This window comes from Ursus americanus, chromosome 2 (genome assembly GCF_024610735.1).
Source record: "Ursus americanus isolate L20-20 chromosome 2, mUrsAme1.1.p, whole genome shotgun sequence".
In the NCBI taxonomy this organism is placed as follows: domain Eukaryota; kingdom Metazoa; phylum Chordata; class Mammalia; order Carnivora; family Ursidae; genus Ursus; species Ursus americanus.
In genome coordinates, this window is record NC_142128.1 from 93,765,279 (window position 1) to 93,786,215 (window position 20,937).

The 20,937-nt window shown below is 36.1% G+C and overlaps 1 protein-coding gene and 1 long non-coding RNA gene across 7 annotated transcripts in view; one reads left to right on the plus strand and one right to left on the minus strand.

Moving 5' to 3' along the window:
* DNM3 (dynamin 3) overlaps positions 1–20,937 on the minus strand; it is a 524,707-nt gene that overhangs the window by 232,904 nt on the left and 270,866 nt on the right. For all 6 annotated transcript variants that reach the window (XM_087858849.1, XM_045814085.2, XM_045814069.2 and 3 more), the window contains one exon: positions 15,491–15,604. In XM_087858849.1, the coding sequence (XP_087714975.1) occupies positions 15,491–15,604 (114 nt within the window). The remainder of the gene's footprint in view (positions 1–15,490; positions 15,605–20,937) is intronic.
* LOC148110683 (uncharacterized) lies at positions 1,623–8,025 on the plus strand. The gene is made up of 2 exons (XR_015722951.1): positions 1,623–2,198; positions 4,363–8,025. It is a non-coding gene; the product is annotated as an uncharacterized LOC148110683 (long non-coding RNA).

Here is a 20,937-nt window from a genome sequence, read left to right on the forward strand (position 1 = left end):
GCCTTTGGCTCAGGGCGTGATCCCGGCGTTATGGGATCGAGCCCCACGTCAGGCTCCTCCGCTATGAGCCTGCTTCTTCCTCTCCCACTCCCCCTGCTTGTGTTCCCTCTCTCGCTGGCTGTCTCTATCTCTGTCGAATAAATAAATAAAATCTTTAAAAAAAAAAAAAAGTATGGAGGCGGAAATACAGTGATAGGAAGTAATCCCTCTGATTTCCATTGATGTTTTAAATCCCTCTATGAATGGTGTGCCTGATGATAATCTCTTTGTTCCATTCTAAATTACTGGATAATTCATTTTTATCTTATTTAATCTTCTTCCCAAGGTGACCAGGGCTTGTCAAAACTTTAGATTCCATTAATGGTATATGTTAATTCAAAAGAAGACATTTCATGATAAGTGAAGGCTTTAAGGCAGCTCTCACTTGAAGCTTTTTGAAATAGTCAACCCAATATATTTAAAAGAGGTAGATTTTTCTGCTTCTAAAAAGTATTGCATAAGGCCAGTAGAAATGAATTGTTTTAGTTGTAATTCTTTAAAGATTACTAAGTTTCATAGTTTGGCTACTCAAATTATATTTGGAAGCTACCTAGGAATTTTCTCACATTTTGATCTCTGGAAGGGCAATTAATCAAGCTCTTGTTTGAGGTAACTCGAACTTTAATCAGAATTCTATGGCGGGACAGTCGCAGGGCTGTATACTCAGAATATTCAACAGAATGTATAATTGAAAACAGCAACAACAGGAAAAGAAAAGGAGATGCCAGTGGGCTGATATGTTATAACCTTTGGTCAAGCGGTACTTGGCAAATTTCAACAGATTTAGTTAACCAGAGATAAAAACTAAGCAGTGGAATACCATTAAAATAAAACAAAAGTATTCACACAGAATCAAGAATTACCAGTGAGAAAGAATGCTGTACCTAACAGCGTGAATCTACCAGAGGCAATTTGTTAGAAGACTGAAGTCGTGATTTCGTAGTGGAGGTTTGAAATGAAAACTTTAAAGTTTCTTTAGGTCAAGCCATAGCACGGCATTCAGAGAGCCAGCCAAAATCACTGAGGGAAACGAGGAAGGCCACATGTGGAACTAATTACTCATGTAGAGGCCATGACAAAGAACATTTCTCCAGACTTTTCATGGGGGCTTCACTTTCAGGAAGTTGCTATAATTACTGTTCAAGTCTAGAGCAGCCTGCGAGCCGCTGACAGATCCAACAGACGAGGAGGAGGAGGGAAAGAGAGAGAGAGAAAAAAATGAACTTATCTGCCCTTTTTGACGAGTGAAATACCAGAAAATAAAGTACCACAGGAAAGCTCAAAAAAGTTTGCAAATGAGCCCTGACTTCCAGTGTTCAACTTTCTGTTTACTTTTTTTTTTTTTAATCTACCCTCTATCTTCAAATTACTTTTCTACCCTGGACCGGACAGCAAATTTGTACTGCTACACTAACTCACTTTCAGTTGGCCACAGCAGAACTGTACATCTCGACTCTTTTTTTACAGCTTTTCCATACTGAGGCCCACTTCCTGCCCAGTTGAGGAAAAAAATCTGGCCTGAAGATGAAATGACTGCTTAACATTACACTAAAACATCTGGTACCATTTTATGCACAGACCCATGTCTGAGAGCAGGCGATTCTAGCGGTCTCTCCAGCGGCACAGCGCATACCCAAACCTCCCCAGGGTGACATCATCCCATATATGGACTCTCCAGCCCAGCCCTCCCCCTTTTCCTGGTCCTAAATTCATTGCCAGTTCCCCAGTCTGCAGCAAATGTGCCACGTCAAGACTGGAAATCACAGCCCTTGAGTGTGTCTCAGTCAGTGCAGCAGAATTCAGGGGGGAAAGCCGAATGCAACCCCTGGTGCAGGAAGGGAGGCTTTTCCCAAAGACCGGGAGAGGATTTTAAGCACATAGATGGAAGCTTCTGGAGATCCTGCTCCGTCGCCCCAGTGTTCAGACTACCTGTTCAGGACAATGCCGTTGTACAGTAGTCTGCACATTGGTTAGACTGGGCAAGGGAGAGCAACGCCATGGACATCTGGGGACAAAAGTGGCTGTTTCCAAGGAGAAGACTTTTGTTTGCTTTTTCAAATCTCATACCCAGTGTTTTTCTTCACAGGTTTTGCACACTAGGGACCCAGAAGCCCTCGGGGACACTGCTGAGAAAGGACTGCTCCAAAGAAGACCTGTGGGTAAGGCCTTCTTGACTGCTCACCTAGTCTGTGCCCAGGAGAGCCGAGGTGGGGAGCCAATGATTTGCGTTCACGTGCGAGAGAAACAGAGGGATATGAGTGATGGAGAGCTATGCGTTTAGTTTTGAAAGAGTAACAATATGTGGTATAGAGCGATTTACTGCATGTTATTTGATTTCTGAAGATTTATAAGTCAAGTATTTTATTAAGTTTAAAGTTTTTCCCACTTCCAAATGAAACATGAAAACACTCCAAACACTTCCGAATAATTTAATGAGGCTAGTTTTTAGTTGTTGAAATTAATAATCCAAGGACATAAAAACTTACTTGAGTAAGGGCATTAGTAGAACTTTTAACATCCCGGGATTGAATCCATTTTGCTTCAAAGTAAAGAATATTTGCTATTTTTAAAATGCTATCCAAATAGTGCTTTTTTGAAAATTTACTTACATAATATAAATACCAGGAATAGTAGTATCTAACAATAAAAGAAGAGACTGCCAAGTTTTTGCCCACCAGACAATGCAGATGGGACTGACCCAGAAAAAAGCGCCAACCCAGAACTTAGTGAGTCAGCAACTGATTAAGTCAGAAAGAATAGAAGAAATCTCCGTCTTCAGATATCCCAATATATATCTCTGTGTTACGTTTTTTTTTTTTAATCCAAAAATGGTTGATAATTGCTGGTCAGCTGAGACCTCATGCCTATATTTTACAATGCTTCTATTTCTCTGAGCATTTAAAATGATAAGGTACTTTGTCTAGAAACCCACTGATAAAAAAGGAATTTGTAAACGAAGGCAAAGTTTTCTTTGGTCAGTTTCCAGCTGTCCTGGAGGTGAAGGGGGGTGGGGAGGGGAAGGTGGGAGGGAGGAAAACCCTCAAGCTGAATGAAATCCCAATAGAGAGAATAATGGAGAAAGTCTGGGTTGCAATATGATCCATGCTGAACTTTAAAGGTGGGCCTCTTAAAGAAAGTTCTGGAAAAATGTTACTGCCTCACCCCTAATTCCCTCAACCCCCATTTATATCTACGCCTAAACTATTCTATATAATGAAAACATCTGTTCTATAGGCTTTTATGAAAAAATGAATGTGATCTCTTTTGTCCTCCTTTAAATTCTTTAAAATTACAGTGGTTCCTGAATGAATCCTTTTCTAAATTGTACATTTTGCAACAATTCAAAAATTGTCACAAGTTCTCTTTTGCGAAACATTTATTACAAAGGTTCCCGAAGTTATCTTTTGTAAAAACAATTTACTTTTTAAATTACCCTTTTGATCATCCCCAAACTGGTATAAAGAACATAAAAGTTATCTCTTCTATTCATGGTTTTTAGTTACAATATAAAAAGCAAGGATAAATTTAGTTATCTTCTCCCCTTAGATGACATAATAAAGCCATCCTTTGTTTTTTTCTATTGTGACCTGAAGGCTTGCATATTAATTATTTTTAATAGAACAAGAGATATTTAAAACCTATATAGTTCCTTTTACACAAGGAAACTGAAAAAATCTATTAGGTAATTACAGAAGCTTATTTTCTCAAGAATTATATTTTTACTAATTGATGCCTTACTAAAGAAGAAAGATAGCTATAAGGGACTCTGGCAATGTTTAAGTTTTTCCGAATTTTTTTTTTTTTTAACTCTGTATAAACAGAATTTCACAACTTGCTTTCATTTCATGTATATTTAATTTAAATGTCTTTCTTCACATTAAAGGGCCTTTTTGATTCTAAGAAACTAACCATCACTGCTCACCCCCCAATTTTCTCCCTCAGGATGACTTTTAGTCTGGAGATAGAGGGGACCCGATGGTGTCCTTAGCATAAGTACAGGAATAGGAATCTTAAGAACTGATTTGTAGAGGATCACCCGAGGAGTTCCTGCAAGTGCTCGGGGGTACCCCGACAACCCATTTTTGTTGCAAACTTTTAACAAATGAAAAGGAATTGTGCTTATTTTTAAATTGCATGAGCTAAATTAAGGATCAAAAGTAAAAGCTCACTTTATAAACCCCTGCTGACTGAAGGCAGGATAGGATGGTCGTTAATATGCTGGTAGAGATACCGGCATGTATACACACACATCGTAAAATAACCTTATCTCTTTCCAGGGTACTTAGAGCAATGTTTAACTTTATTTTGATATTACTTTATAAGGAGATATACAAATATTTTAGAGGTCATGGGATCTATTCCAGAGGAAACTAACCAACAGTGACATCTTCAACTAAAACTACCCCTGGATATGATGGTAAGTATGAAAATTAAACATCGTACATTGTCAGAAAGAGAAAAATGTTTGCAGGGTCTGCCAAACTGCATTTCATAGAAGCTTAGCAGTTATTTTTCGTTTTAGTACGTGGATGACTGGTAAGTTAGGCTAGGTACTGGGTTAAAAGGAAAACTTTTTTCTGGCATCCAAGAGAAAGGAAATTTAGGGCCTTAGCTTCAGCACCATCAATTCAATTCTTAATTGGAAGAGGATCAATATAAAACAGTTTTCGAACCTCACTCCCTTTTTTAAGCCACAGATCTCAAAATCAAAGAAAGTTTGTTTACAATGGGACAAAATTTCACACTGATCACTTTTTTGCAATTAGTCAATAGGTTAACGTCCTTCCTGCTTGGCATTTCTGTCTTTCGGCCCAGATAATGGTGTTTATGTTTTTAAAAGACCAAAATATACTGTCTACCCCTACCTCTCGCCTTACAGACCACCCAAGTTTTTCACGCCGTGGGAAAAAGCTTGGGCATAAAACTTCTAATGAGAGTATTTTTCCTTTTTTTTTTAAGGAAATAAAAGGAAAATACAACTTGATAATGTGAAAAAGTTCACTCATCCACCAGCGTCCATCCTTTCTAAAGAGAAGCCAAAGCTTTCAATTACTCTACAAGAGATCTGCTCTTTAAAAACAACCCATTTTCCTCTTTTCTAAGGAGACTATCTCACCCAGCACAATAATGTCCACATAATAACTAAGCGACCATCACTCAGAAATTCCAACTTAAAATAATTAGAAGGTCAGACTCTAACCTGAAAGGAGACAGGAAATTGTCTTTAGTGAAGAGAGAAACTTTCTTACTTGGTTTCTTCTATTTTTTCACCTTAGTGTGCTGCAAACTATGTAAATAGGAATATTTCACCAGATTTTGAAAGTCTCTTATTGAAAGCTTCATCAGTTTTAATACATAGAGATAATGAAGTAAATTAAGGAAAATAATTAAATCTTCATTTTGAATTTCCTGACCTATCGTGACAGCCAGTTTCCTGAAGTTGCTTTAGTTTAATTTTACTTTAAAGGATTTAGAAGATAGTTCTTTTATTACATTTTTTTCTTAAAATAAATAAATAAAAGACAAAAGAAAATAAGGTGTAATAACCATATTAAAAATTACATGGTATGATAATAATGTAAACAGCTCTTTTATATTTTAGCTAGTATTTTAAGTAATAACGAATTGATATTCACTCTATCTGGGAGATGGAAAAAAAGTCTTAAATGTTTTTTTCAGCATTCTGTCTTTTTAACAAGATTAAGGGCAGGTTCAACATAACTATGAAGTATGCATATGCCACATACTATAATTGTAGTTTAAAAAGCTTTAGAAACATAAATTTTTCAAAAGTCTTATGAATAGAGTAGTCATTTTTCAGCAAGATTTTTTCCCCCTGAAAAAAAGTTATGGTCTTTCAGGCTCAAATATTTTTGGATTATCTTGGTTTAATAGAGCTGTTTCATATTAAAAATAGAACATATAAACTCACAAATATTTCTTTCTATTTTTTCAGGTTGCATGCATCATTCCTTTAATTGAGCAGAGTTAACTGGATCAAATTATTTATGGGAGAGAGAGGGAAAGCTATACAGAATTACAGTAATTTTTAATTTCCACCAATATACGCTTTGTAAGTGAATCACTCTAAATATTTTCTGTTACACTGAATGCAGCAACAATAACAAAATAGTTTCATAAGGTATTTGTTTTTGCATACTCTGACCTTGTAATTATATAAATAGCAGCCAAGTTTACTGATGTTTTTGATTCTGTCAGAAAAAAAAGTTCTCTACTCAGAATGATGAACAGAAACAGAATCAGACATTTATTTTCTTGAAATCAAATAAATAAATGGAAAATTGCTCTTATCAACTCTTTGTTTAAACTGTACCATATCTAACCAATGCATAAAAGTTCAGATGTGTAGAAAGCTGTAATTTTTTCAGTCTCTAAAAACATTTTCCTCTCCATAAAGTTTCTGTTTGCTATTTTCTAAGAATTTTATAATTAAAGGGAAATAAGAAACTATGTGTTTTCTTTAAAATTCTTTGGAAAAAGTCCCAAACTACACACTCCTTGGACAATAAGGTTTTGTTTTGTTTTTGAAGAAATCCCACTTACTGGAATTTTGACTATCTAAATATTTTGTTTTTTAAAGAACAGGAGAATTTATTAAATACCTCCATGGATGTGAATTGATCATTTATATTAAAATAGCCAGTAGGATTATCCTTGAGCCATGAGAATTACATTTTCTATCTGTGTATTTAACACCATTAACTCTTTCTTATATAAATTATATGAAAATTTTCCAAGGGGTCTGGTTTTACTTTGTGGATATGAAATGAAGCTTCCTTTCCTATGTTTAAGGTACGATTCTGTAACTGTACTCTACTCCCATGTCCAGAACACATTCTAAGCAGCACTGTGGGTAATGACTTTTTAGTTCATACCCTTTTGATTCATCGCACGGTGCTGCAGTTAATTGAGAGGGGGAGCACGTAAGCTTACAACTGCTTCTTACTTGGTTTTCACATCCATACTTAAAAACTTTGCATTGAAAAGAATATGAGAAATTTAAATAAGTTCCCGCCGCTTTATGAAGTATTGGCAAAACTACATCCCCTTGTAAAATACCACTATCAAAGCATCGGATACCAAAGTTGGCTGGTCGAACTGCCAAATACATTAGGCTCATTAATTATTTTGAAAATGGCTGCCGTTTCCATGTAAATGACAAGTTTCTTTTTCATGGGCAAGGCTATGGTACTTATCTACTACAAGAAACACGTATAAACATAGTCTTTATCTTTAACTTCAGCATTAAAATATGCAGTTTTTGTGAAGAGGAAAAACATCTGGTTCAATTACTCTGAACTCTGACTGCATGTGGGCCAGTAATCATAATATGAATTGGATTTAAGAATAAACCTTGTGTTTAATCTTTTTTTTTTGTTTTGTTTTTTTCCTTAAAATGCAATGTGAGTTTTCTGTTAATGTCCATTATCCATGTTAGCACATTTGGAACAAATGTAAAAGTGTACTTTCTGAATAAAGTCAAAAGTCTACCTTGTTTTAGTTCCATAATGTTTTAATGTTTAATTCTATTGTGTGTTTTTCTCCCTTTCCCCTCACCCTCCAAAATCACCAAATCTGGAAAACAGACTGATTGTGTCTGCCCATGAGCAAAGGAAACCCGAAGGAACCAAGGGCCTGGCTGGACGGAGTTGTCATGTGTCTGCCTGTCTACACTTGCTGTGCAGAACATCCGCTCACCTGTACAGCAGGCACAGACAGGCAGTCACATGACAACCCAGCCTGAATGACAACCAGCCATTGAGAGAAAGCAGCCCTCACACCATAGCATCTACACCAAGAGCTACAACCAAAATGAGGGGCGCGGGGGCCTGGGGGTTGGATCTGTTGGTTTAATACTTAATTCGTATGTATTATTTTATTATTATATTTTGATTCGAATATTGAAACCCACCAAAAGTAAAGTGAGTGGTGCCTATGAAATATAATAAAACCCATTTCTGAAAATGTTCCTGTGCTTTCTATACTTCTCTTTTCCTAATTGTTGTCAGTAAATTACCACCCTTGACATTTATTGTACACAGCTTTGCAGCACCCCATAATCAATATGACAAAACAATATAACATCAGTCTGATGCTTGACAGAGAATAAATGATTCTAATAAGTCTACGTTCCAGGGGATCATGTATTTTGAGTTAATAAACTACCAGTTTGGGTCTGGGTAAAATGTAAGAGTATTTTGAACATAATGTTCATAGGTATTAAAATAGTTGCTTCTCCTCTGCTGATATATAGAAAATAACAATTTTCCCAAGTGTCATGATACACAAAGATTTATGACTTTGTCATTGCTTAATTAAGAAGGAGATTACACTACAGTTTTAAAAGTAGAATTACCAGGCCAGCGCATTCACTTGAAATACATGCTCCCATTCACCATAAACTTTAAAACTCTTGAGGTGTTAAGGCAATTCTATTATTTTCAAAAAGAGCAAGGAAAGGGGAGGTTAACAATTTTCAGGATTTTGTGCTATTTTACTAGACCTGACAATATAGTTACTTTAAAGAAAGAAAAAAGTGATTGGGTAAAACCACGAAGTAAAAATATAATTAAGGCTAAATTCTTACATTTAACAATCTGGCCTTAGGAAATACGTCCTCTGCAAAAATATACTTCTGCAAAACACACTGAGCAATGACGGTTTTTACCTTAAATGAGAGTCCCATGACGAGCAAATTAAGTACTAAACAATAGTTCACAAAACAGAAAATATAAACAGGAAGACGACATAAAAATGTCTCACAAAATATTTACATATTACCACCCAATTTTAAATGTTTTATATAACCCTCAGCAAATGCCAACAGGAGTCCACATCTGGATCACTCTACTGGACCCTGCAAGGCAATCTCAGGACAGAGCTTGAGACCTCTCCGGATGACACAATAGCAGGTTAGAACATAAAGAAGACTATTCTATTCCAGCAAACTCCAAAGGGAAAGCTAGGAAGCCGGCGGAATCATCCTTAAGTGAGCCATTCCAGGATAACATTTCAAATAATATTCTCATAAAATTTGAGGTTAACATTTTGGTTTTACATTTTTTCACTCAGCTCTCAAAAAATGCCTGAAAGAATATTATGCATATTTAAATTCATTAAATGAAGCACATTTTAAAGTTTTACTCTTCTGGTAAAGAGTAATATTGTTTTTCCAGAATAAACTTTTGACTGGGACAAAAAATACATTTAAGGGAGTGGGTTTGGGTCTATTGGGTATTTTTCATAAATTTGAAATAGTATTTGCCATTGGGGGTTGTTGTGTATATTTGTCAAAGTTAGAAGTCTTTGGATAACACCAGAATGTGCAAAATGTATGAAATAATCCTGCACTAAAAAGCATAACATAAAATATCTTATATATGTGAAAAAACACAACTGCAATCATGAAGAATTTTAAGCAACATAAACATTTTAAAGTTCAATATTTATTGGGACTTCTTTGTATGGCAAAAAATAAGTAAGTTTTGGCTGACTAAAACAATTCCTCAAGGAGTGTAAATAGTGTTCACAGGGTCAATCCTAAGCTCCTCATCACAGGGAGATGAGGACCTAGCAGGAAACAGGCAAACTCTTGAAAGTGTAAGTGAAACTGGAAAGAGCTGAAGATTTCTAGAACTTCTTGGTCTCATAGCTTTGGCCATTCCAGGAGATAGCTGCCATTTTGTTTTCTATTACCTAAGTAACGTTTGTCATCTGTTACAGCTACATAATAAAAACAATACTAAGTAAATATCCATATAAGGGAATTATATAATCTCCTTATCAAGCTATCCAAATACTTCAACCCACAAAAATGAGGCCTGTAATTTTTTAAGAGTCCAAAGAATGTCCTTCTTTCATTGCAGATTTTGGATATTCTTCAATAGTATAAGGTTAGTACATTTTTCATTGGGAGCACTTGTGTTAAATTACACTTCTTTCCTACGAGTTTTCCATAATGATTTTGATCTTCGTGCGGATAATTTAAGTAGAATAAATATTGGCTGTATGCTACCATTATACATAAACTAGCAATCCCCTTCAGAGATTTTAACTCTTATTCACACATTTCTCATTGATATTAAGAAAAATAAGGCTTTTTTCTCCCTTTATCAGAATATTCTATTCCTCTAAAGTTCATATTTTATACATACTTTAAATAAAAGCCATCCTTTTTTCCAGATCTGATTTAAAGTATTAATATAAAACTATATAAACCCCAAATCCTCTTTGAAATGATAGTTTCTATTTTAATTATACACCTGGCCATTTTCTAAATCCTAAGATTTGTACAAAATATATTTACAATGTGTTAAAATAACATTGGGAAATTTACTTTCTGCTTAAATGATCTTTAGTGCAGGAAACTAGAGAGTCGAGGTGAAAAAAAAATTAACCTTCAATGATGAAAATTAAGAAAATTTTAAGACAATCTACCTCAAATTGTAAGTTTACCCTGTGATGAAATAATTTGGTTTAGGTACCTAACAGGACATCATGAATTATTAGGTTGCATTTGTTTATTTACTTGCTCAATCGCATCTCCACTCAACCCATATTTACTGTCAGCTGCCAGTGCCATGTTTACTGGTGGTAGGACAATGAATAAGTCAAAGGCTCCTGGTCTCAAGAGGCTTATAATTTAGCAGGAACACTCAAGCAATACATGGCACGTGAGATGAGTTGTCAATTTTCACCACCTGAAATAATCTCTTAAATCCATCCACTTCTATCTATTTCCTTCAACCCGCCCAACCCAAGCTATCATTCTTACATAGTCCATAGCCATACCTTCCTAACAACTCCCCACCTCAGTTCTGTGCTCCTCCAATCCACTCTTTATAAGGCAACCAAAAGGATCTGTAAAAAATTCAGATCTTATTATTTGAATTTCCAGCTTAAAAACTTCCAAGGCTTCTCATCATTCTTAAGGTCAAAATCCTTAATCTTCATACAGTTTTTTTTCCTCTTTGTTCTCTTTGGCCTTAATTCAATTTCTTCAATTCATCAGGCTCAATCTTGCCTCAAGACATCAACATAAACTTCTGACCAGCCAGTTCAATGTCCCCCTCATGCTGTGATCCCCATCCCAGACGCTCTTTAAGTCAAACACATCACTGGATTTATTTTCTTCATAGCTTGTAATCTGCATCTGATAGCTTTTCCTGCTTGTTTGTACGCTTTCTTTATTGGTAAATATCCTTCATGAGGGCAGGTACCATGAATTCCTTGCTAACTATTTTATCCTTAGTGACTAGGATAGTGTCTACTACACAACAGGTGTTCAGAAAATATTTGTTGGGAAATGTTCAGGCAATTAAGAGCACAGCACCAACATTGAGCTCTTTGAGTCTCAGTCCTGATCTCTAAAAATGGGGAATGTAAATAAAATACTTACTTAGCTCAGTGCCTGGGAAACTATAAATATTAACTTTTATGATGATAATGATCATCATCAAGATTATCATTCCATCATTCCGAAAGTTGGCCTTCATGACCTTGAGCAGGTAGAATGACTAGTGGATACTGTTTACAACCACAATTACTGTCAAACTAGGGAGTGTCTTGCTAACCGAAGTCCATTTGGTTTGGTTTAGCATTTTGACTAGTTTGAATATGTAAAACTGAGGCTGGAGCAAAGGCTGGCCTAGATGCTGAGAAGAGCTGAATGGATGTATGTAACAGAGCGAGAAGCACCTTGAGTTTGGGGCAATCCAGATTAGCAGCACTGAGGGAAGAAATAGGAGGGGAAAGAGAAAGAGAGAAGCTGAGGTACTGTCCTTGGGCGGGGCCAGCACTGACATACCCAACCAAGTGGGGTGTCCTCTGGATAAAACAACTGTGCAGAGGGGTATCTAATATTCTACTTGAGGTTGTTTGAATTGCTGTATTGCTTCCCCCAAATCCTTAGTAAAGTACTAAAAATATCCTTATGTTATTATTTTGATAGAAATCAAAGGATCTAAGATCATCCATCCCAAATACAAGGGAACATATGTGGACACACAAGCCTGCATGTCCAAACTCTGTCCTTACCCCCATAAACAGATCCTCCTTGACCTGGGGTACACACATACTGGCAGAATGCCCTGGGGAGGATGAAACCAGGAAAAGGCCTACCAAACACCTAGAAAAGAGCTCAGGGCCACTTGTAGAGGGAATTTCCAAGTCTGAGGCACTAGAGCATGATCTAGAAGGTCAGCCACATTTGGGCAAATCCCCTTGGTGATTAGTTATAAAATGCCTAACCCTGTAAGAAGACAGTTATTCCTTCTTGGGTTACAGAAAGCCCAAATCTTAAAGGAATGTTAGAGGATAACATATAGTCAAGTAAACAGATCAATTCTGTCTACTATAAAAACTTTGTATTATAAAGACTCTTTGAAGATAACATGTAGAAAAAACACTGTCTGAGACACAGGTGGAAACTCCTCTATTAAGCTCATCTAGCAGTAACATTACAAATAACATTATTGTAATTTAGAGTAATGGTTCAAAAAGTACAGTCCTCAGATGCTTCAGGGTGTTCATGAATCCCTCTAAAATTCAAGGGTAGACTAGATAGATTTGTTCAGAACGGCAAGAAAGCAGGAAAAGTGCTGGGGACTTACCATTAGAGTCATGCCAACTCTAGCTTAAAATTATTACACAGTGTTATCATGCTATTGCCTCTGCCAGCTTCGATAGGAAATCACATGTTTTTGTATTATCACCTCCAGTTCTTGGCTGAAGGGTAAGAGAACCCAGAGATGAAGGGGAAGCAACATGGCAAGTCTCACTGAAGGAATGAGATCTGAGTTCCCTCTTAGAATCAGAACCTTACCATTCACTGCTTAAAAAACAAAACAAAACAAACAAAAAACACACCCAGATACCATACATCCTATCTCACAATATGAAATGACAAAAGAGCAACACAGAGCAACAACTTTGTCATTTTTTTTTCTTGAAATGGTCTAAACTAAGCAAACAACCCTCTCCTAAACTTCTAAATCACTCCCTTGTATTTCAAGGGTCATTCCTATACATCCTACCCCATGCCCACACGCCCCCTACATGTATACCTTTAATAAAATGGTCTCCAGAACTCAGTTAATATCATAACTGCACACATTTATTTTCTATTTGTTGTAATCATACGTTGATGAGGGTGCTTCAGCAGCAGAAATTTTGTAAAAAGTTGTCCTGAGTTTATAGAGGAGAGGAACAGATGACCAGTGATCATAAGCTTACCAAGCACTCAAAGCTTCTTCCTTCCCTACAGGGGGCATCCTGTGCCTTCCAGTGGCCTTCTTTCAGTGCCCACACAGCCTGACAAGAGAACCCCAAAGCCATATTCCAACAGCAGCAGCTAATCCTATTGTCTTCAGAGCCCCTGATACTAATATCCAGGAAAAGATCAATGCCAAAATGCCTGGAACTTGTCTTAATAAATCCTCTGTGGGATGAGGTTGACATGGACAACTCTAGCATCTCTGGGATTCTTGTCTACATTTGTGGTTGAAGACATAAGCTCTGGAGACAGATAGCATGAGTTTCAATCTCTGCTTTACCACCAACTAGCTATGTGACCTTGGGAAGTTAGTTATCCTTACAAACACCAAGTATTCTGCAATAAGGGAAACTGAGTCCTGTAGAAATGACTTTTCAAAAAACTGGGTTTTTTGTTTGTTTAGTTCACTTCTCTGAAAAATGCAGATCATAATAGCACCTATCCTTAGCATTCTAATGTGGACTGAATGAGTTAATTAATCTATATAAAACACGAGCTATTATTATTATGAATCCTCAACAAAATCTTTCGTTTTCCCTAGAATAACTGATAAAGGCCCCCAAACCAGTATGTATTTAAATGTACATAAATGATCCTCTAAATCCTTGAAGACAATGTATATTTAAGAGAAGATCTCTTAAGGCAAATGAACATGAAATCAGGTACTGATTTTCTCTCTTGGGAGGCATCTCAGAGCCCCTGACACTGTGATGTTTAAACACTGGAGCTTCCCAAACAATGACAGGGATTTCTGAACAGCTTATTCTCAGACTCACACAACAACCAATTCCAAGTCAGTGAAATATATGACTTAAAAATTTTTAAAAAGCTTTTGTATTGAAATCTTCTTTGCATATTTCTATAAGATTTTATTTCTCTTACTGAAGAAAACTTAGTGGTCATCAACTGATCATCTGATTAACACACTATTGTGCACAAAGCTCTTAGGAAACAGAAAGAACTATATAAAACATGAAACTTTATGGGGTGCCTGGTGGCGCAGTCGTTAAGCGTTTGCCTTCGGCTCAGGGCATGATCCCGGCGTTCTCGGATCGAGCCCCACATCAGGCTTCTCCACTAAGAGCCTGCTTCTTCCTCTCCCACTCCCCCTGCTGTGTTCCCTCTTTCGCTGTCTGTCTCTCTCTCTGTCAAATAAATAAATAAAATCTTAAAAAAAAGCAAAAAAAACAAAACATGAAACTTTAACTCCAACAACAGACAAAGGCACCTTGTAGTGCTTTCAAAAACATATCAAGCCAGGATTGGAAGGACTTTTAGCTCTGAAATACATGCCCTTTGTAGCCAAATAAAATTGAGACAATCTCATCTGTAAATAGCTTTGCGATCGTGAAGTATTCTTATCTAATGTTTGTATACTGTGTTACTAGCACCAAAAACCGCTCAGGTCAGACCAGAACTATTAAAATTTCCAAAACATAGTTAATTTCACCCATGATTTCCCAAATTTGGCAGTATCATTTTATAGCACTCAAATGGCTCCAAAAGACTGATACAATTTATTGCACTTTTATAGCTATCAGATTTAAATGAGTAGTAAGTCACAGGACCAAAATTATTAACATACAACATGAACCAGATCAGCGTAATTATCATAATTCTTGCTTTTAGATAGCTATCAAATTTTCAAAGAACAACATTCATATAAACAATTACCTAGGGCTCGCTTGAAGACTATGTGATTTGGACATCTTCAAAAGCCTGCCATTTGAGACAGACATCACAGCAACAATCCCAAAATTCTTCATTAACTTTGCATCAGTGCTATTAATTTCATTCTTTAGATGCTCGATATATCCTTGGGTCTTTTCAACACATTATTTAATGAAAACTGCTTTCCCTCCATCAGTATCTCACCATTATTACAAAGAAGGAAATTTCCAACAACCGACCCCTGACTCCATTTCTTCAGGTTAAGAAACATGTAACTATACAAAAGAAATAAAAGAAATTTGAAGGGAATATTATAAAATTAAAAATCTATGAGGAAAAAACAATGCTTCTTCACATAAACACCCCAAAGTAAGTCTTACTAAAAGAGAACCACTCATGCCTTGCAATTGTATAGCACAATAATATCAATTAATTTGAAATTAGAAACACTTTAATAAGAAAACTCTGTCATCCTCTGGGGCTTACCTCGTCATCTTTGTACCAGGACAAGCTTTCAGCGGTAAGGACAAACCAGTATCCCTTAGAGCCTCCTTTCATGATGCCGATGTTGCTGATGGTTAGCCACCCCTTGCGAATCACCTACAAGAGAGCACAGATTGGCAGAGATGTTTAGTTTAACGCGAGCCAATGAAGAGCACAGGTCTTATATACTAAGCGAAGTTAAAAACAAGATATAAATTGCAGTAAGAACAATACTGTTTCCCCAAAGCCCAACTTCTATTAAGCTATTCAAGATAATTTATCTTCCCAAACTACAGATAACCAGAGGGAAAACTCTCCCATCAAATGAACAAAGTTAAAATTGCAGACTTAAATGGATGGTGGAAGCAAAGCAACTGACATAGACAGGAATTTAATGAGGCAAACTAGTAGGCTTGTGCTGAGACTATTTATGGCATTGCTGCTACAATTAAAACATATTTAGTTGATTGGATGAACAATAATAAACTGTCCATGCCACTGCCTCTTCCCCTTCCAGTCCACTGGTTCATTTGTTTGCCTGGTTTGTATCTCATTAGGATTTCCACCAGAGACTGGCTGCCAAATGGTGAAGAGAAGAAGATCAAGTCAACCAGTTAAGTTCCTTTTTAACAGCTCACAGCTCTGAATAAAACTGGATGAGGGAGAAAGCTGAAACAATAAGTGAAAATTAAAAGTTTGGAGCTTCTTAATGGTCTAGATTTATCCATCTACTTCTGGTTGTTATCTGTCATACTAAAAAATATGTAGCATTTTTACGAAAATATTTAAACTGTCTTTAAATTTTAAAACATTAATAACTTGGATTACAGCTTTGATAGAAATTATTTATAAATGGCATTTAAGTGAAAATCTATTTTTTTCTCATAGTTGCAAAGTTAAATTCAATTTTTCCACATAGCACAGTTTATCATCTTCCCATGCTAGATAATTTTTGTCATAGAACCCAAAATGAAATACTGGATAGAATTATATAATACTGTTCTAAATACTAAAAATCATCCTATATCTAAAGGGTTCAATATCCTAGAGATCCTGAATTATCCAAAAAAAATTACTTATTAAATGACTAATGTGTGTCAGTTCCTAAATGAAGATGATACACCTGAATAATTAGATTTAAAAAAATATTGATAGTAAGTTTTCTTGCTAAAGAAGAAAAGTCAATCCTAGGGAAATTGTGAAATAAGCCAAAGTCGTCTTATTGGTCTTCAAGACTCTCTCCATACCCTCGGTCCCTGCCACCCTTGATTCCCTGTTTCAACTTTTCCCAGGTGTCCATTCTCCTTTATAATGCTCTATAACTTCTGTAGACCTCTATATAGAATCTCACTCTATCCCTGACTAAGGCACTTCTCTCAGTTGTTCAAAATTACTCCTTCCTCTTCTTCCCTACTTCAGAAAGAAGGAAACAATACTTTGCAGAGTATGGTTTCTATCAGCTATATTATAATCATTGTGATGCTTTCTAAAAATACAGATTCTTAGGCCATCACCAGTTCAAACGAATCAGAATATGTACGTATGAAACCCAGAAATCTATATTTAAACACGTGTCCAAGGTGATTATCATCCATACTGAAGTTTGATGGCCATTGCATATACACATACAAACAAAACTTCACTCTGCTAGAGCAAGTAATCTCATCCAATTTCTACTAAGAAGCAAGTGGACAATTCATTTCACGCTAATACTGTCATCGACCCTATGAGCTTCTTACAAATAGCATACTAATCACGGTACTAAAATGAAAGTATACTTATTATTTTATCATGTATCTTTGGAGACAAGAGAAGTCTCCCAGATATTCCATAAACTGCAATGAACAAATCACTATTTCATTCACTGATAGAACAGGCTGGCTCCAGCAAGGAGAGCCATGAATGTAGTTCAGTGAACATTTCTAAAGAACCTATCGTATGTCAAGATGAAAAAAGCATGATGATGCCATAATCCCTGACTCTGTGAATCTTATATTTTAGTGGGGAATGCAGATCAATAAAAATATAATTTCAGTCTAATAGTGTGATAAGAAATGTATGTCAAGCAAGGAGCAAAACTTGACATAATTCAGGAAGTTGTCATAGGCTTTTTTTTGAAGAGATGGCACCTCAGAAGAGCCTAGAAGAGAAACTGAATTAGGTCAAGAAGTAGTTTGTTTACCATTTGTTTATCTATATGAAGAAGAACAAACAAGAACAAAGTATGAAAGAGCCACTAAGTACAGAAAATGTGAGGTGGGGATGAAGAAGTTGAGGTTGGAGAGCAGGTGAGGGAAAGTCAGAGTGGATCCAGGTCCATGGACCCCAAATTTTAGTGATCTCACTCCCCCTGGCAGTACTATAATAAATTTCAAGTACACATGTAATTTTATTTTTAAATTATATATGACCATTGTGTTAATAAATTATGTACATCATATGGAAATATACAGAGAAAGTTTAAAATCTGCATGAAGATAAAATAAATAATATTATTTTTTTATTTTGTGGGGAAAATATATTTTATGTCTTATGTTTATACTTTACTATTGAATTCTCAGAGCAAGGACGCTGGCATTAATATGTATATTAAGTATTAATAAGCCTGAACTGTTTTATTTTCTAGATAAAAATACATAAACGGATGTTCTACTATATCCTCCTTTATTCTAGTGGATTTTGTACACTCTCTAAGGCAGAGAAACTAGGCTATGTAAGCTCCTGCAATAACTCAAATGAGAAATGAGGTGTGAACTAAAGCCATGATATAGTAAGGATGAAAATAAATAAACTTACTGGAGAAATACCTATGAGATAAAATCAACAGGACTAATAACTGGATAAGAGAGAGATTACTGGAGTTAAAGACTCGAGAACTGCACTGTACAGGAGCCACTGGGTCCCAGTGAATAGTTTCAATTCAGATGTTCAATAAGTGTAAGATGCAACCTGGATTTTGAGAAGTTAGTACCAAAAAAATGCAAAATACCTCATTAAATGTTAGCAGATTTATCATAGTAACATTATGTTGGCTATATTGGGTTAAATAAAATCAATTTTTAGTAATCATTTCAATGTTTCTTTTTTTTTAATGTGGCTGTCAGAACATTTTAAATTACGTATGTGGTTTACACTATATTTTTATTGGACATAGTGCTGTTCCAGAATGATGTCAGCATCTTGGGGCTACCACCTCAGAAGGAATAGAAAAGAAGAAGAGAAGAACCAAGTTTCGGAAAGTAGGAGAGCTGATGATGAATTCAGCCAAAACCATGTTGAATTTGAGGTACCTATGGGAAATACGCATAGAAGTGACCTGAACTCTGAAGCAAAATGGCAATGTTAGGACTAGAAATGAAGACTCATAAGTCATTAGTGTGTGTGTGTGCATATGTGTGTGTGTGTATCAGTTAAAACTTTGAGTGAAATAACAGTGGCTCACAGTGGAATCCAAGGAAATACCAACATTTAAGAGGTGGTCAGAAAAGAGCCTGAAAAGAAATGTCAGAGAAAGAACAGCAGTGAGGTCATGGAAGCCAAAGGCAAGGTGAATTTTAAGGACAGTGTGGTTGAGAGTCAAACTCAACACAGACAGGGACATGTAAAGTGCAATGCAGACATCATAGTGCCTTCAGCTATGCCAGTTGCAGTGAGATAGTGGGAGAAATCAGAGTTCACTGGGTTGAAAGGTGAATGAGAAGTAAAAAACAGAAACAATAATAGAAAAGAGCTCTATCCATAGGAAGATGAAAGACAGTTAAAATCAGAATAGACACAAGACCAAAGGAGGTGATGGTGTTGTTACTACTATTTTGTTGTTATTGTTTTGGGATTTCTTTTCTTTTAGTATAGAAAAGAATTGAGCATATTTATTATTTGAGGAGAAATAAAAGAACAAAGAGAGAGGTGATAGAAGGATCAAGAAGATAGAAATGGAGGATAAAGAGTACAGAAGATGGACTGTCCGTAAACAGAAATGGAGTTGCTTCATCTTGAGAACCTGGGGACATTGGGAGAGTAAGGGCAAATGTATGTCCTTTATGAAGACAAGGGTAGAAAGGTTTGGAAGGTTGTATTTGACCTTTCTAATTTACTTCATCAGAGCAGAGACTAAATGATCTGCAGGAGAGTGAGGGTGAGAAGTTAGAAAGAAGGCTTAATGAGAGCACTGGGACAATCAGTCGTTGAAAGGGGGCCGAGCACCTGCAGTCGGTTAAGCATCCTACTCTTGGTTTGGGCTCAGGTCATGATCTCAATGTTGGTCACAGTTGAGCCCGCATTGGGCTTCATGCTCAGTGCAGAGTCTGCTTTGGATTCTTCCTCCCTCCCCCTCAGCCTCTTCTCACACTCTCTCCATCTCTCAAATAAATAAAATCTTAAAAAAAGAAAGAAAGAAAGAAAGAAAGAAAGAAAGAAAAAGAAAGAAAGAAGGAAAGAAAGAAAGAAAGAAAGAAAGAAAGAAAGAAAGAAAGAAAGAAAGAGAAAGGAAGAGAGAGAGAGAGAGGGAACATAACAAGAATTAGAAAAAAATGGTTGACAAAACACAACACTATAGAACTCATAGAAGATAACACAGGAATAAAAATCTAGAAGACTTTGGGTATAATGACACCTTTCTAGACACAGCACCAAAGACACAACTCATGCAATAAGTAATTGTTAAGCCAGACTTCATTAAAATTAAAAACTTCTGTTCTTCAAAAGACAGTATCAAGAGAATAAGAAGACAAGCCACAGATTGGGACAAAATAGACATATATGATAAAGGACAGTTACCCAAAATATACACAGAACTCTTAAAACTCAGTAATAATAAAACACACAACCTGATTTTAAAATGGGCCAAAGACTTTAACAGATGCCTCATACAGATGGCAAATAAGCATATAAAAAGATCTTCCATATCATATGCCATCAGAGAAATGCAAATTAAAACAATGAGATACCATTACACACCTAATAAAATGTCCTAAACCCAAAACCTGACAACATCAAATGCAGGATGTGGAACAACAGGAATGCTCACACATTTACTAGTGGGAATGCAAAATGGTACAGCCACTTTGGAAGACTGTTTGGCACTCTCTTATGAAACTAAATATATTCTTACCATGTGATCCAGAAACCATGATCCTTGGTATTCACCCAAAGGAGTTAAAAACTTATGTACACACATGTATGCTTAAAGAAGCTTTATTCATAATTGCCAAACTTTGGAAGTAACTGAGATGGCCTCCAGTAGATGAATAGATAAACACACCATGGTGAATCTAGATAATGGAATATTATTCAACAATAAAAGAAATGAGCTTTCAAGACACGAAGAGACATAAAGGAAACTCAGATGCATATTGCTAAGTAAAAGAAACCAATCTGAAAAGGCTGTATAGTATAAGATTCCAGCTATAGGATATTCTAGAAAAGGCTAACCCACTGAGACAAAAAAAAAT